The 14,782-nt window shown below is 51.7% G+C and overlaps 1 protein-coding gene across 1 annotated transcript in view; it reads left to right on the forward strand.

Moving 5' to 3' along the window:
- Positions 1-1,447: 1,447 nt before the first annotated feature.
- The window catches only part of Pitpnm3 (PITPNM family member 3), an 88,983-nt gene continuing 75,648 nt past the window's right edge, over positions 1,448-14,782 (forward strand). The window contains exon 1 of the mRNA XM_034506515.2: positions 1,448-1,580. Coding sequence (XP_034362406.1) covers positions 1,559-1,580 — 22 coding nt within the window. The 5' untranslated portion in view covers positions 1,448-1,558. The remainder of the gene's footprint in view (positions 1,581-14,782) is intronic.

The raw sequence follows: 14,782 nt of genomic DNA on the forward strand, positions 1-14,782 counted from the left end.
TGGGGCTCCTGAACTTCCATGTCTACAGGAGTCGGTGTTGCTGTTCTACTCTGGAGCCCTTGGGACTAAAGGGCTTCTTGAGAGGTAAGACAGTCATAGCAAAAACCAAGATGGACAATCTTTGTCAAAGCATGGTGGCTAGCTGTCGTGAGTGGAGGATCGTCAGAAACCCTGGTTTGGTAGATGAGGCATCAGAGAACAGGGAGAGGTCCATAAGTAGGTGGTACAGGATATAGACTTCCGCTGAGGTAAAGAATTTTTTTTTTTTTTTTTTGCTACTGCTAGCTCTGTGCAAAAGTTTTGGGAAGGCTCTTGCCTGAGGGACTGAGCCTTTGATAGAGGGAGTATAAAGGCTGATTAACAAGGATAGACTGGAGGAGTCAAAAACCAAAAGTGGGTGTGTCCGTGGAGGCCCCTTGTTTCTATAGGGCAGTAGATGGGACACTAAAGTCCTGGCTGGCCCAGGGGTGGAACTGTCTAGTTTTCAGGGTGGGTGCTTGGCTGCCGACTGTGGGAGAAAAGCAGGCTTCAGGGAAGGCCCAACAGTCCTCTGAGGAGCCTAGCCCTCACCCTAACCGGCAGCAGGGAGGAAGTAGCCTAGCCTAGAACTGAGCTAGGGCTATTCTCTCCAGGATCCTAGCTTCTAGGCCCCATCTAAAATGACTGACCATCTCCTGTGGATCCCCTGACTGCAGTGGACAGAAACCACAATTTATATGTCTCAGGAGGCCTGTTAATTAGAATGTTTGCACTTCTGTGAGAAAAGTGTTAGGGAGACCCTGCTTTCTGCCAGGCCCTGCATAAACCTTGCTCAGCCTGGACTGGCAGGTGGGGTTTGCAAGTTTAACGGGTCCTTTAGGACAAAAGCTTTTCTCTTTTGAGACTAGAGTCCATCCAAGCATCCAGCACCCCTGGAGTCGAGAGCTGATGGAGAAGTCCCCTCTCATTTCTGTGAGACTTCATTCTAGGTTTCTCTGTCTCTTGGGTCCTGATCTTCCTAGCTCTCTCACTCCGTCCTCACGGACTCTAGCTAGCGCCGATTTCCTTGAATTTCTCTCTCTCCCAAGGGTGTTTCTGCCCTAGGAGTGTCTCTTTCTGGTGCTGTGTCTCAGGGTCACTGCGCCCCAGGCTCGCAGTCCATGTCTCCATCCCTGCCCGGCCCGCAGCGTCTCCGGGCTGTATAATTCCGAGTCTGTCTACGACTGTCGTTCCGCGAGGGTCGGGGTCTCAGTGGCCGCATCCAGTGGGCTGCGCCTCCCGCGCGCTGCGGTGGCCGCGCGGCTCGGGCGGGGGTGCGGGCCCGCGGGGGCGGTGTCGGGCGCCTTCCGTCGTCAGTCCCTCCCCGGCGGCGCGGAGGGGGGGCGGCGCGGCCGCCGCTCGGCTCCTTTAAGGGAGCGGGAGGGAGCGACGAGGCGGCGGCGGTTGCGGTGGAGGCGGCCGAGCGAGCGGGGCGGGGGCGCGGGGCGCGGCGCCCAGAGAGTCCGCTCCGGCCGAAGGCGCCGGGGCCGGGCCGGGAGCGAGCAGCGCCGGCAGCACAGCGGAGCCCGCCGCCCGGGACATGGCCAAGGCGGGCAGCGCAGGTGAGCGCGGCACGGGGCGCGCGGCGGGTGGCGGGAGGGATCGCTCGGCCCAGGTGATCCCCCCCACCACCAGGTGGGCGGAGGCGCAGTGACCGTGGCGACTCGCCGGGACCCTCGGGCGCGCAGAAGGGGATCCGCGCGCCCTGCGTCCTTCCCGCGCCCCCAGTCACCTCGTGGGACACCGCATCCCGCTTGCCCCGCTGCATTGGGTCAGGTCTGCGGCTCCTCGGTCCAGGAGGCAGTTGAGAGCTGTCGCTGCCCTCCGGGAGACCGGGGGAGTAGACCCCGGCACCGGAACCCAAAGGAGATGTCCCGTGGCTGCCGATCCATCCCACGCCCAACAAACCAGGACGCGCCCCCTTGTCCTGTCACTCTGTATCCTGGATGCGACAGTCCCCCGACCCTACCATCAGCTGGGTCTGGAGACCCAGATTACTGGTCCTGACGCTGGAGGGGTACTCTACGGCTGGGGAGCCGCCCCGCCCCCCATCTGACCCAGAGGCAGAGCCTCAGGTGCCAAGCTAGGCAGGCGGGGCCTCTGTTGTGGTCCCATGGGCTTTGCTCTCCTGCAATTTCAGAGCTGTAGCCCAAGGTTCACAGGGAGTAGGTGTTAGTCGTCCCTTCATTCATCCAGTGAGGCGTTCATTCACCAGCATTTGCTCTGATGTCAGGCCCTATGAGTTGGCTAGGACCGGAAGGGGACCAGATTTAGCCCCCGACTCCCCACTCTGCACCCTGGATCCCACAGTGCCCTAAACGGCCAAGTTGAGGAAAGACTGTGTTCATAGGGCTGGCCACAAACGGGCGAGGCTAGTCTCAACAGTCCTGAGCTTGGGAGCTCTGTGAGAATCTGCCATGAACTCACATCCAGCCTGTGACGTTGGCAGGTGCCATGCTATCCCCGTGGGGCCTGGTGTGAACCCCACTTCTCCACCCATAGGCATGGCAAAGATGGAATGAATATGATTACTTGCCCACATTCTAGATGTGAGTGCCTTTGAGCTGCCTGCGACCCCGGGACAGGTCCCAATCCTTGGCATGGACTGGCCTTGTGACTCAGGTGCCTGTTATTACAGAGGAATCCTGTCAGGGAGAGGCTGGTTGTGTGAGACAGCATAACCAAATGCATCTAAACACCCCCTTTCCCACTTCCCTCCCCTCCCCTCCTGAGGGAGGCACAGTGAGATGACACCAGGAGGCTGGAAAAGGCTCTCTACTCCCTTCTTTCTCCTGCCTCGGTCTCTCCCCACCCCTGCTCTTCATAAAGGAAGAGCATGTGTCTCTGCTGCCCTTTCTGCATGTGCTCCTGTGTAAGCACAGGTCTGGGTGCCTGTATCTAGGTCTCTTGCCAGGGCACCAGAGTAGCAACAGCAGTTAGAGAAATCTCTTCTTGACCTGTGTACCAAGTAATGTACTCAAGCCCTTTACTGCCTCTTGATCCTGAGACATAGGACGGCACTCCCCCTTTTAAAACCGTTGGAAGCAAACAGCTCCCTGAAGGTGGCTGGGAGGGTCTAGGCAAAGCCTGGATGCAAGACCAAGAGGGTCTTTTTGTTTGTTTGTTTGTTTTTGTTTTTGTTTTTGCTAAGGAATCTTTCTACTCCGCTCCTCATTCTGGGAGAGGGGCAGCCCTAGGTCCTATGCATTGGCTTGTGGGTCTTTTGGTCCCTAGCTGAGATCCGTGGGGAGAGTATCCTGTGGAAGATGAAGAAATCACCAGGCCTCCCAGCACTGTTGCCAGAGGCTGTGCTACAACTTTTCCATTTCACACTCTCAGTCCTTTCTCTCAGGGCAAGCCAGACTTCCCTTCTCTATGACCACCTGCCTGGTACCTCTGTCCCTTACTCAGCTGCCACCCCAAGGAGCTCTGCAGATGACCTCTGGCAAGATCTGACCACTCTTTCCTTCTCAACTCTCCTGGGCAACTTGGCAGCCTGCGAACATCCCTTCTTTTTCTTTAGCTGCCTTAAACCCAGTGACTTGAAAATGCACAGTATGGCAGAATGTCTGGTTTCTCTCACCAAGTACATTTATGTTGAATTATGTCATTAAGCTTTACAACAGAGGCGGCCAAGTCCTTCTATTCATAGCTGGGGAAACCGAGGCCCAAGAGTGAAAGATGGCAGTTCAGTACCACACACAGACTAAAAGGCAGAAGGGTCAGCCCTCCACCCTGCGAGGTGAGATTAGACTAAAGAGAGGTTGTAGGAAATCTTGTCCATGAGTGAGGGGGTCTGCTTCCTGATTTGTGTGGGATTTCCTGTGAAAAACTGACCAATGGTCCAGCTGCTGAGAGAGGAGATGGGCTTTGGGTCCTGGGGCTGTTGTACCAGACTCCAGGCTGTACACTGTACAGTTCCATCATCACATCGTGGTGAATGGTGGTGCTGGAGCGGCACAGTGTACATCCTGAGCAGCCAGCCAAGGCTATGCCAGCTGTGCCAGGAAGGCAGTTCAAGGACTTTCGTGTAGCTAGGAGAATCCAGGCACAAGAGAAAATGTAATCAGATCCCAGAAAGGATGAGATTAATTTGCAGAGAGTGGATCCAACTTGATTATTACCAGTCTTCAAGCTTTGGGGCAATCTCAGCCACACCGAAATCAGAATAATTGGCCATCTCCAATGCTTGGAAAGGAAGAACAACACCCCTTGGTCTTGTTCTGCGGACAAAAGAAGACAGGATGAAAACCAGAGAAAGAGGTGGGGATGAGAACAGGACTGGAACTCTATAAAGGAAAAGATAATTCTCTGCGTAGAGCCACCCATGGCCAGAGGAAGCAGCAGGTTGGAGCAGCGAAGGCTGGGTTCTCTAGCTGGATCTTCAAGGGTAGCAGAGTTTAGACAGAATGGTGGCAAGGGCCAGGCTTCCTGGTCCTGGAGACGCTTAAGCAAAGGCTGGGAATTTGGATAACGAGATGAGTAAGTGTGCAGGGGCTGCTACAGAAACATCCAGCTGGGCTGGGATGCCAGGTTCCTAGAGACTTGGTGCAGAGATCAGAAGGAACTCCAGAGAGAGAGCAGGGGTCAGCAGAAAGGTGGTAAGGCTTGTGCCTTTGGACAAATCCCTCTGGCACAATGTGAGCGCTCTGGAGGCTGGAGGGCTGCCAGCATGGGAGCTGCCTCTGTTGGGAAGGGCTTGCTCTGCCTCTGCCAGCAGCCCTGCCCCTCCCTTCCTGTGAACCTTACAATGACCCCCTCTCTCTCTGTACCCCAGCGGGACAGCAGGATTGGTTTGTCCCCAGCCAAGTGCAAGTGGGAGACCTAGATCCTTACTTGGGTCAGGCAGAAACTCAGCAGACAGCCAATAGAGTTTGTAAAGCTGTAGGAGAAGGGAAGGAATGTTTGGAGAGCCCAGAAATCATGCCACAGTGCTGGGCAGGAATTCCAGGCTGGAGGAACCAGTTTATGCCATTTCCAGGTGTTGGCCTCTGCTCTCAAGAGGAGGAGCTGCCTGATGGGGGACAGCAAGCCTAGTCACCAACTGCAGTTTAAAAAAAAAAATACCAATCTGATGTGTAGAGGCTAGGCAGGGGGCTCGCTTGCAGATCCTCAGGTTCAAAGCCTTGATTAACAAGGGGAACACCGGGGCCTAGGTGTGTGTTCAAGGTCACAGGAAATGGTAACAGCAGGCATGAATGCTCTAGGAGGAAGACCTGCTTCCTCTGGCAGGGACCAGGGACCAGTGGCCCAGCAGAGGAAACAACCAGAAGTTAGGGGACAGGACCAGGGCTGGGATTCTCTGCACTCTGGAAAGATGGCCGAAGAATTGAGACACATGGAGAAACTCCCAGGCCTAGGGTACCAGGATAATGTCCCTGCGTATCTTGGGAAGACCATCACCTCTGCAAGGGGACTGCAGTCCCCCTTTGCAATTTCAGACTCCAGGACTTCCTCAAACTCTGCCTCCAGGAAGCCTTCCTGGGCTTGCTAAGGTCAGGCAACATATAGGTTCACAGAGGCTGACACACACAGGCTGCAGTTTGAGACCCTTCCCAACCTCTGTGCCTTGGTCTGTGTTGGGGAGTAGAGAAGTGGGAGACTTACTAAACACAGCTTGGCATCTTCCTCCATTGCTCTCTGGGGGCAGTGTCTGCAGCTGGTGGGTAGGGTGAATGACAGCAAACTGTGGTAGTTCCCAGCTGGAAGTTTGGAGACTTCTAGTCCACCTGTTAAAGAAAAGGGGGGGGGGGGCACTGAAGAGATGTGTCTCAGTGGTTAATATATATGCAAGCCAAACACACATAAAATAAAATTAAAAAAAATCTAATTTAAAAAATGTATGATGGTGTGCAGATTGAGAAAGGCAAAGGGTCCTTTTCTGAATCAAGGGCAGGAACATGAACTCCAGAAACGAAGGCTTTGAGAGTTGGAGGAGTCTTAGAAAGAACCAACCAGTTGCCAGAAATGCTCTGAGATGCCAGGCCTGTAGAAAGGAGGCCAGGACTAGGGGTTTACAACTGGCTTCTTTTTTATGGAAGCCCTCAGAATTATTTCCCCTTTGATGGTCTGACAGCACCTCCTTGCAGGGTAGGGTGTAGGGTTAGGATAGGTGCGGGATGGATACACACACAATCACAGTGCTGTTCCTATTTTGAAGATGGGAAAACTTGACTCCAGAAAAGTTGAGTATCTGGTTCTAGATTCATCCGTGGACTTGGAGGCAGACCGGAACTAGCAAGCAGGACTCTAACCTGCTTGCTAACCTGGTCTGGGTTGACCTTGAACTGTCTGCTCTGAGACTTAGCTTTTGCATCTGTAAGAAGGAATGGGGAAGAAGAGCGTGGGCTCCGGAGGAGCTGGAAGTTCTCTACCCACCCTCTCCCTGGGGTCTGTCTATCTTTACTGCCTCGCCTCTCACCTCTCACCTCAGATGGGATTTGGAGGAGTTGAGGATTAAGGAACCCCGGGGAGTCAAGGACTTTCACAGCCAAAGTCTTCTAGGAGGTCTCAGACTAGCTTGTCACCCGGGCCTCATGGAAGGGTGTGGCCAGCTGCACTGAGCCCCTAGGGAGAGATTTAGGGGTAGGAGGGGGGTAGGAGAGAATGCATAGCAAATAAGTTTGGAAATCAGATGAGATCTAAGCTCCCCACCCACTCCCTCCAATCTCTCTACTCACTCTCTTTTAAAATTCTTGTTTTCTAAAGAGAAAGAAATGCTAAATTGCACCCCCTTTCCCAAGGAATGGGAGCCTTAGTGAGTCACTCCGGAGGTAAATGCCACCTCCAAGGTCCCACGTGTGCCTGTGGAGGCCTGCACAGCTGTGTGGTCACAACCCCCACCTAGGGTACACATGTGGGTAGGGTGACAGGGGCCTCCTGCTTGTCTTGGCTCTGGGTGGGAGCTGGGTCGCTGCAGGGGAACCTAGTCAGCTGGCCTGTTTCCTGCAGTATAACCCAGATGGGACCAGGCTTTGAGCCAGTGTGGCAATCAGCATTCAGTTTGAGGCTGGTGAGGTGTGTTTGGTGGCATGGTGGGGCTGTCTGTGGCTAGAGTGGGTTGCAGTATGGGTGCATTTGAGGAGCCAGGGGATGAGAGATTGGACCATGTAGCTGACTGTGGAAGGTTGCTGAGGGTCTCCTGGTGTCAAGCTGACCTCAGCTCGAGGTGTGTGTCTGGGTGGGCGGTGCCAGTGAGGAGGTGTACCACCTCCCCGTGACCCATTATTCTGGAGGGAGGAGAAGTAGTCCGTCTGTTGGCTGGGGATGCCAAACAAGGGTTGAAAGCAAAAATAGAAACACACTGGGCCCATCTGGGAGGGGCGCTGAGTTCTGGTGGCTAGAGAGTCCTCTTCTGAGCCGGCTGTTGCTGACGCTGTGTTTGTTCGGCTCTGGGTATTTACAGAGTACGTCACTGCCCTCCTGTCCTCCTCAGGGATAGACTTAGGTCTGCAGACTTTGTGACCGTGAGCTTAAGGTGGGGTGGCAGCTGGAAGGCTCTGAGCATGTTCTAGGAGCTGTCTTCACACATGTATTGGTCACACATTTGACCTTTCCTGGATTGTTTTCAGGACCCCAGTGCCATCCTCCTGGATCAGAACTCCCCTTGGCTCTGCTGTGGCTTCCCCTTATGAGCCTGGTCTGAGCTAAGCAATTCTGGATTCACCTCTGGCAGCATAAAGAGCTATTTTGAGCCTCCTATTAGGGCCTGGTGTGGGGAATGTGTTTATTCTTTGCGATGTTTTCTTTCCTTCTTGTGTATTATAATCTGGGGCAGGCAGGGACGGCAGCATTACCCAGCCTGCTGTCAGGGCTTCCCTGCCTCACTGGCAGTTCCTGGCACCCTGATGATTTGGCACCAAATCGAGGGGCCTGAGGGCAGAGATCACCTTGAGGCTCATCTTTACAATCTGGGAGTTGCTGGTGGAATGGGGTGTCCATGTGAGAGATCACATTGTCCATTGCTGGGGTGTGGCAAGGAGCTGGTCTCTCCTGCTGTTTGCTTGCTGCTGATGGCAGCCTTTGCTGCCCTTACCAAAAGCTCACTGAAAGTGGTGGTCCCTGCGAGAATGCACAGCATCCAGAGTCTCTGGCTTGGTGCATAGATGTCAAATTCTTATTCTCTGGCCCCCACCAAAGGGTTCTGGGATGATTAGGTAGGATGTCATCTTCTGTCTTGACACTCTGGGCTGTCCCATGTCTTCCCATGTGTGGGACAGTGGCAAGTGCTATGGAATGTTTCCTGTGGGGTAGGGGAGACAGCTTTTGCCTTCTGGAGCAAGAATCTGGCGGGACATCGGGGAGACATCTGGGCCTTGGAGAAATTGTTCCAAAGAATTCAGAACTGTTAGGAGTCTAATTGGCAGAGCAAATGAAAGTACAATAGATAGCCAAAGCTATTAATCACTCATTATCTCCTAAATAAGGTAATTAAGGGGTATTTAAATGGCATATTTATAAGATACCAGCAGGTCTTCAAAAGCACATCGTTCCCAAAACAATTGATCTGGCCAACTAGGCCAGGCATGGAGACCCAAGTTCTAGTCCTCACTTTCTTCCTACCCTCCCCCTTCCTCCTGACCTTTAGGGATCCCAAGCCTCTCTGCAGGAACATACCTGCACTGTGGGAAGGTGATAGGTCACAGAAACCCCTGCAATTATAAAATGCAGTACAGCATCCAGAGTGTGCTGCAAAAATATTCTTTAGGCATGTCCAACCTTAACATGGTGGCATGGTGTTGTCACCTACAAAGTTAGAGATCTGTGCTTGAGATCTAGGCAATGGAGCTACAAAATAAAAATCTCCTAATACATTTCCAATTTTGTGTTAGACCATAATCATAGCTCAACTGGCCACTTGTGGTCTGTAGGCCACAAGTTGGATATGCCTACAAATTATTTGATATGGCTCTGGGTCTGGCCTGGGCTGGGTTTCTCCTGTGCCTATGATTGTCACTTGTCATATAACTGGATTAAGACTGGGGATGCAGTCATGGTCTAGTTTGAGGCTGGTCTGTGTTAATGTCTGAGGTCAAGGTTTAGGCCATGGTTGGTTTAAGGACCCCAGTTGCTGTCAGGATGATTCTGTATCTTGAGGGCTCAGCTTCATTCCTTGAGTATGATCTGCATGGACTGGGTCTAGTTGGTTGCCCTGAAATCGGGTCCCTCCTTGGGTCCTTCAGGATGCTGGCTCCTGAGCCTGGGTACCCCTTTGGGGTTCCTGGCAATCCCCTGAAAGAGATCAGCACACAGCTCATCAGTGGCACATCTAGCATTTTAGGAGATAGTTAGGACTGTTTCTATAGCAACCAACCCCCGACCAGCACTGGCTTCCTTCAATAAGGCCTTTTTCTGGAAGCAGCTTCTCCTGGCCTCTCTTCTCTCCCTGGGTGGCCGTACAGCCCCTTCAAGGCCATGCATGGGTTGGTTGGCTCTGGATTGTATGGTCCCCATTCTTGTCCTGACCCACAAAGAGCACCTGAGGGTACACCTTGGTGTGTGTGCTCTCTAGAGAGCAACCTTCCTCAGGCCCTTCCTGTGCTGTTCCATGTGGAACCACAAGAGAACTCTTACCACGCAGCAGCCCTGTTCAGCAAGAGGCAGTGGGCCTGGAGAAGGCTCCTGCTAGGCATCTGCTTTAGGGGAACCTGTGGTCCAGAGGGGAGGGCAGGATGACAGAGATGCAGATATTAGCTGCCATGGGACACCGGCGAGGAATCAGGCATCGGTCTGGCCTGGGAACAGGGAAGCCCACCCTCCCCTTCATCTAGCATGAATGGTTGGAGAATGGAGGCCCCAGTAAAGGCCTGGAGGAAGAGGGAGACACATGGAAGGTTTTGGCTGAGGCCAGATGGTGGGAGGATGGGCTGGGAAAATGGAATGAGGGGAGGAGGAGAGAGGAGCAGCTCCCATTCCTGGGGCCCCAGGAGAGTGGACTGCACTTAAAAGTTTCCACTTAAGAAATACCCAAAGAAAAGCCCTTTGGATAATCACGGTTTCTTATTCCACTTAACACACTCCTTTACTTACTCATTTTTCATCCTATTTATTGTACGTGTGTTCGTGTGCATGTGTGCGTGTGTGTGTGTGTGCATTTGTGTGTGTGTATGTGTGTGTTTGACATGTATGGAGATCAGAGAACAATTTGCAGGATCTGGTTCTCTCATTCTACTATGTAGGTTCTGGAGATCAGACAAGGGTCATGAGACTTATACAGTAAACTAAGCCATCTTCACAGCCCCAACAAGCCCTGTTATGGCAGCAGTGGAGACTGGGTACTATGCTATACTTTTCTTAAATGAATGAATATTCATTTCCTGCCTTTATTACTCCTGATGTAGGCATGGCCATTATCTCTGCTTTACAGAGGCGAAACTGAGGCACAGAGTAATTGTTGAATATCTAAACTGGGAACCAGGCCAATAGAAGTGGGCAGGTTCCCTGGAGGGTGAGGAAGATAGCAGAGAAAGGAGAAGGTGGGAGGAGGAGGGGGAAGAGGGGAGGAAGAAGAAGAGAATAAAGGAGAGGGGGAGGAGGAGGGAAGGAGAAGGGGGAGGAGGGGGAAGGGGGAAGTGGGAAAAGGGGGAGGAGGGGAAGAGGGGAAAGAGGAGGAAGAAGGGTAGCAATGGGAAGAGGGGGAGGGGAAAGGAAGAAGAGGAGGAAGAGGAGGAAGAGGAAGAGGAGGAGGAAGAGGAGGAGGAGGAGGAGGAGGAGGAGGAGGAGGAGGAGGAGGAGGAGGAGGAGGAGAAAATGGCAGCAGAACCAGTGGTAAGGAGGCAGCTTCCTTGGAGTCAGTCACCCGCCAGTCTGTGAAGCCACCCTCAGGCCATACTCCACATCCTGACTCTGAGTCCTCAGGGCCATCATGAAGATCAGTGATGTGTGCGTGTGCGTGCGTGCGTGTGTGTGTGTGTGTGTGTGTGTGTGTGTGTGTGTGTATGTGTGTTTTCCCCGACCGGATCATTTCAGTCACACTGATGGCCAGGAGTTAGACCATAGCACTGGCTTATAGAGCCCACCCATCTCTGTGTGTACGGTGGTGGGTAGGGGTGGGTGTCCAAGGCTTGTAGCATCACTTCCCTGCCACCTTCTCTGCTCACTCACTGGTGTTCAGTTATCCGTGCCACCAGGACAGTTTCAGTTGCAGTGGGTCAATGGTCATTGCCAGGCAGTGGGTATAGACAGGTCCAGGGCTGTAACCCAGGCCATGCTCAAAGGTACTTGCTTCACCCTGGGATCTAGGAATCATGTATGTTATTCGTATACCCTAGCAAATGTTCATGGTTCTTCCTGGAGAATTCTATGTCTTCTTTGCCTGGAAATGGCTGTCACTGTGGCCATGCCTTTCTCTAGCCCCACTCTGCCTCAGCCTGGTTAGTCCTGTTCACTTCTTCCTTTGAGGTTCAGCTTAGGACTCCTCCCCAAGAAGGAGCACTAGGTTTCTTCTTGGGGTGTGGTCCTCCCATGTGTGACCCTGCCTGCCCAGAGACTACTTATATGGAATCTGGCTCACGGACCAAGCACCTTGCTCTGTGCTATGTGCAGGGCAGAGCAGGGCTGAGACCTGAGCCAGCACTCCCAAGGGCCAGGATGGTTCCAGTTCCTCTCTGCTCTCCCTTCCTCCCCCCAAGCACCATCTGGCCTAAGGTCTGTCCCAGGAAACATTGGCCTATACTTCTGCCTCCTTCCTGTGAGGTGGCTTCCCCTCTGGACAGGGCTCCTAAGTACAAAGCAGTGTATCCTTAAAGAGGGGCTTCTGCCTTAGGCAGGGCTGACCTGAGGTCCTTAGGACAGACCAGAAGGCTCCTGTCTGGCTGTGTGTCTGCCTTTCTGTCTATTATAGATGTAGAGCCTGAGATAGAGCCAGTGATCTGAGCTGGTGTCTGGCTTCACTCATGTAGGAGGAACTCAGGCCTGTCACAAATCCTAGGAGAACACGCTGGGCCTGAGGTAAGGGGCTGATGGATCTGGAGACAGACTGGAGATGTCTCAAACACCCCCCTCCTGCAGGGCCTGCGCTGGGCTGTGAAGCAGCAGTAGCTTCTCTGTAGGCAGTGCTTAGGTAGTCTCTTCTCCTTGATGCTGACTTGGGGGTTTAGGTAATTGTGGTCCTCAGACAGAGACAAGCTGAGCCTTGGCAGACATAAGCCTGAGGAGTCCCTTGGCAGCAGCTAGAAGCTTCCTGGGTATTCTTTCCCTGCCTTAAGCTTTGGTTCTATGGATGACAAAGGCCGCCTCCAGGCAGTCAGCTAGAAACTCTGGTGACTGATGTTAAATTTAAACCTTATAATGATACCCATTTTAGAGATGAGAAAAACCTGAGGATCAGAGAGGTTAATTTGCTTTGAACCATAGAGGAGTGAGTGAATGCAAGGTCTTGTCACTCAAAAGGTCATGTTCTAAGCTCTGTGCAGAACTTTTACTGGTGCCTGGTAACTGGTTGCCTGTAATGTTGGAACAATCCTAGGAAGGGAGAGTGGGAGAGTGGGAGCTCATGTCCCTTAAGGAACTCTCTCTCTCTCTCTCTCTCTCTCTCTCTCTCTCTCTCTCTCTCTCCCTCTCTCTCTCTCTCCCTCTCTCTCTCTCTCTCCCTCCCTCCCTCCCTCCTCTCTCACCCTCTCTTTTCTCTCTCCTTCTTTCTTTCCCTCCCTCCCTCTCTCCCTTTCTCTCTCTCTCTCTCTCTCTCTCTCTCTCTCTCTCTCCTCTCTCTTCTCTCTCTCCACACCCCGCCCACACCATGTGTCTGGTTTTTCTTCACCATTCAGTTCCCAGCTTGTCTGATATCTTTTCCAAGCAGTCTCCCCCACAGAAGACCTTGTGGACTTTTTCTCCTTTGAAATGGTCTTTATCATTTGTCAGAAGTCAGTGTATTGGAGGGCCAGTCAAAAGATTGTCCTCTCCCAGCCGGAAGCCAGTTGCTTCTTTTAGTATATTTATTTATTTGTGTGTATATGTGAATACACATGCATGTACATGTATGTGTGTAGGCATGCCTTTGCCACAATTTTGAGGCAGTTGATTCTCTTCTACTCTGTGGGGGTCCAAGATCAAACGTAGGTCGTCAAACTTGAGGGCAATCACCCTTACCTGCCTTGCTAGCTGCTTCTTAACATGTCTGTTGTTATAGGTTTATTTTTAATTTTTTTAAAGATATGATCTCACTAGGTAGCTCTTACCATCTGTCTGCCGCTGCCTCCTGAGCACCTGGATTAAAAGTGTGCTATCACACGTGGCTACAGGTTTCTTTTATATTAGATATATGTAGCTGGAGTTCCCTGTTACTTTTACAGAGGTTGTTTCGGGTAGACACCCAATGGGAGAGAAAAAAGACCTGGAGTCTTCTTTAAACAAACTTACAGCACACATTAAAAAGCGCAAGCAAATGTAGTTTGAAAGCAAGGTGGGTAATCATAAATAAGTCAGAATGTACAATTGAAAATAAGCCCAGAGACGTAGTTTGAACTCAGAGGAGGCGAGGGACTCATCAGAGAGGAGAGTTGCTGTGAGCTGCAGAAGAAGGGAGTTACTGGGCTGGTTCACACATAAAACTAGCATGGGCCACCAAGTGCTTCTGATGAGCAAGGCTGGGTGACAGACCCTTGCATGTGCTTGTTAGTTTCTCAGGCACAGATGGCACTGTTAGAAACTCTTGTGGAAGAAAGAGTTTGAAAGGGACAGCTCTAAGTTGGTAGCACCTTTCCTTACCGTGGTGAGCAGGTGGCCTTTTGGCAGCCTCCAGAGAACGTGTGTGTGTGTGTGTGTGTGTGTGTGTGTGTGTGTGTGAGAGAGAGAGAGAGAGAGAGAGAGAGAGAGAGAGAGAGAGAGAGAGAGAAGTCCCATCTACTCATCCCAGCATCCCCAGCAGTCCTTGCAGTGTCTGTGGCAGGGGAGCTTCCTTTGATGCCCAGCAGCCTCTTCATTGCTCTGTTCTAACTAGAAGAACTTGTTCCCTCTGAAAGAGCCTGCCTGCCCCCACCCCAGTGCTCTCTGGGGACCTTCAGAATGTTGCAGTGATCATAGATGATATGGCTGGCACTTCGGGCTGCTGTGAGAATGATGAACCCTCTTCTCTTTTTTTTTTTTTTTTTTTTTTCCTCAGGCTGTAGCACACACTGCAAGCAAGAGCTTGGCAGGAATGTCCATGCCTGTGCACTTGTACATATGGTGTGAGTATGAGAGCCTCTGTGTGCTGAGGCCTGTCACTCATCTCTGGCTATGCAATCTCAGGAACCACAAAGACCCTAGCAACTCTCCAGATGGTGACACCACCACGAAAGCTCTGTCTGTTCACTGTTGCCAGTTCAGGTGCTGAATAGTCAAGGCTGACAACACTTTTCTTACCATCTAAGCAAACTCTTGCTTCTTAGGAATGAAATAGACTTGGACAGTAAGGGATGTTTTTATATCAATATGTCAATATGTGGTATATATTCATATGGGCTATGGAATAATTTTAATAAATCACATCTGTTTCTTGAGAAAACTGCATTAATTAAGTTAACTTAAATTTGGGACAAATTTTAAATGATTTTAAAAAAATTCTTATTTTTTCAGATTTATTTTTATTTTCATTTGTGTGTGTGTGTGTACGTATGTATGAACATGAGTGCAGGGCCTTTGCAGGCAAAGGAGTCAGATCCCTGTGAACTGAAGTTATAGGCAGTTGGGAGCCTCCTGATATGGGAATGGAAGTTGGGCCCTTTGCAAGAACAGTATGTGTTTTTAACTTCTGATACATCTCTCTAGCTCTATTTTTTGTGTTTTG

Source organism: Arvicanthis niloticus, chromosome 6, assembly GCF_011762505.2.
Source record: "Arvicanthis niloticus isolate mArvNil1 chromosome 6, mArvNil1.pat.X, whole genome shotgun sequence".
Lineage (NCBI taxonomy): Eukaryota > Metazoa > Chordata > Mammalia > Rodentia > Muridae > Arvicanthis > Arvicanthis niloticus.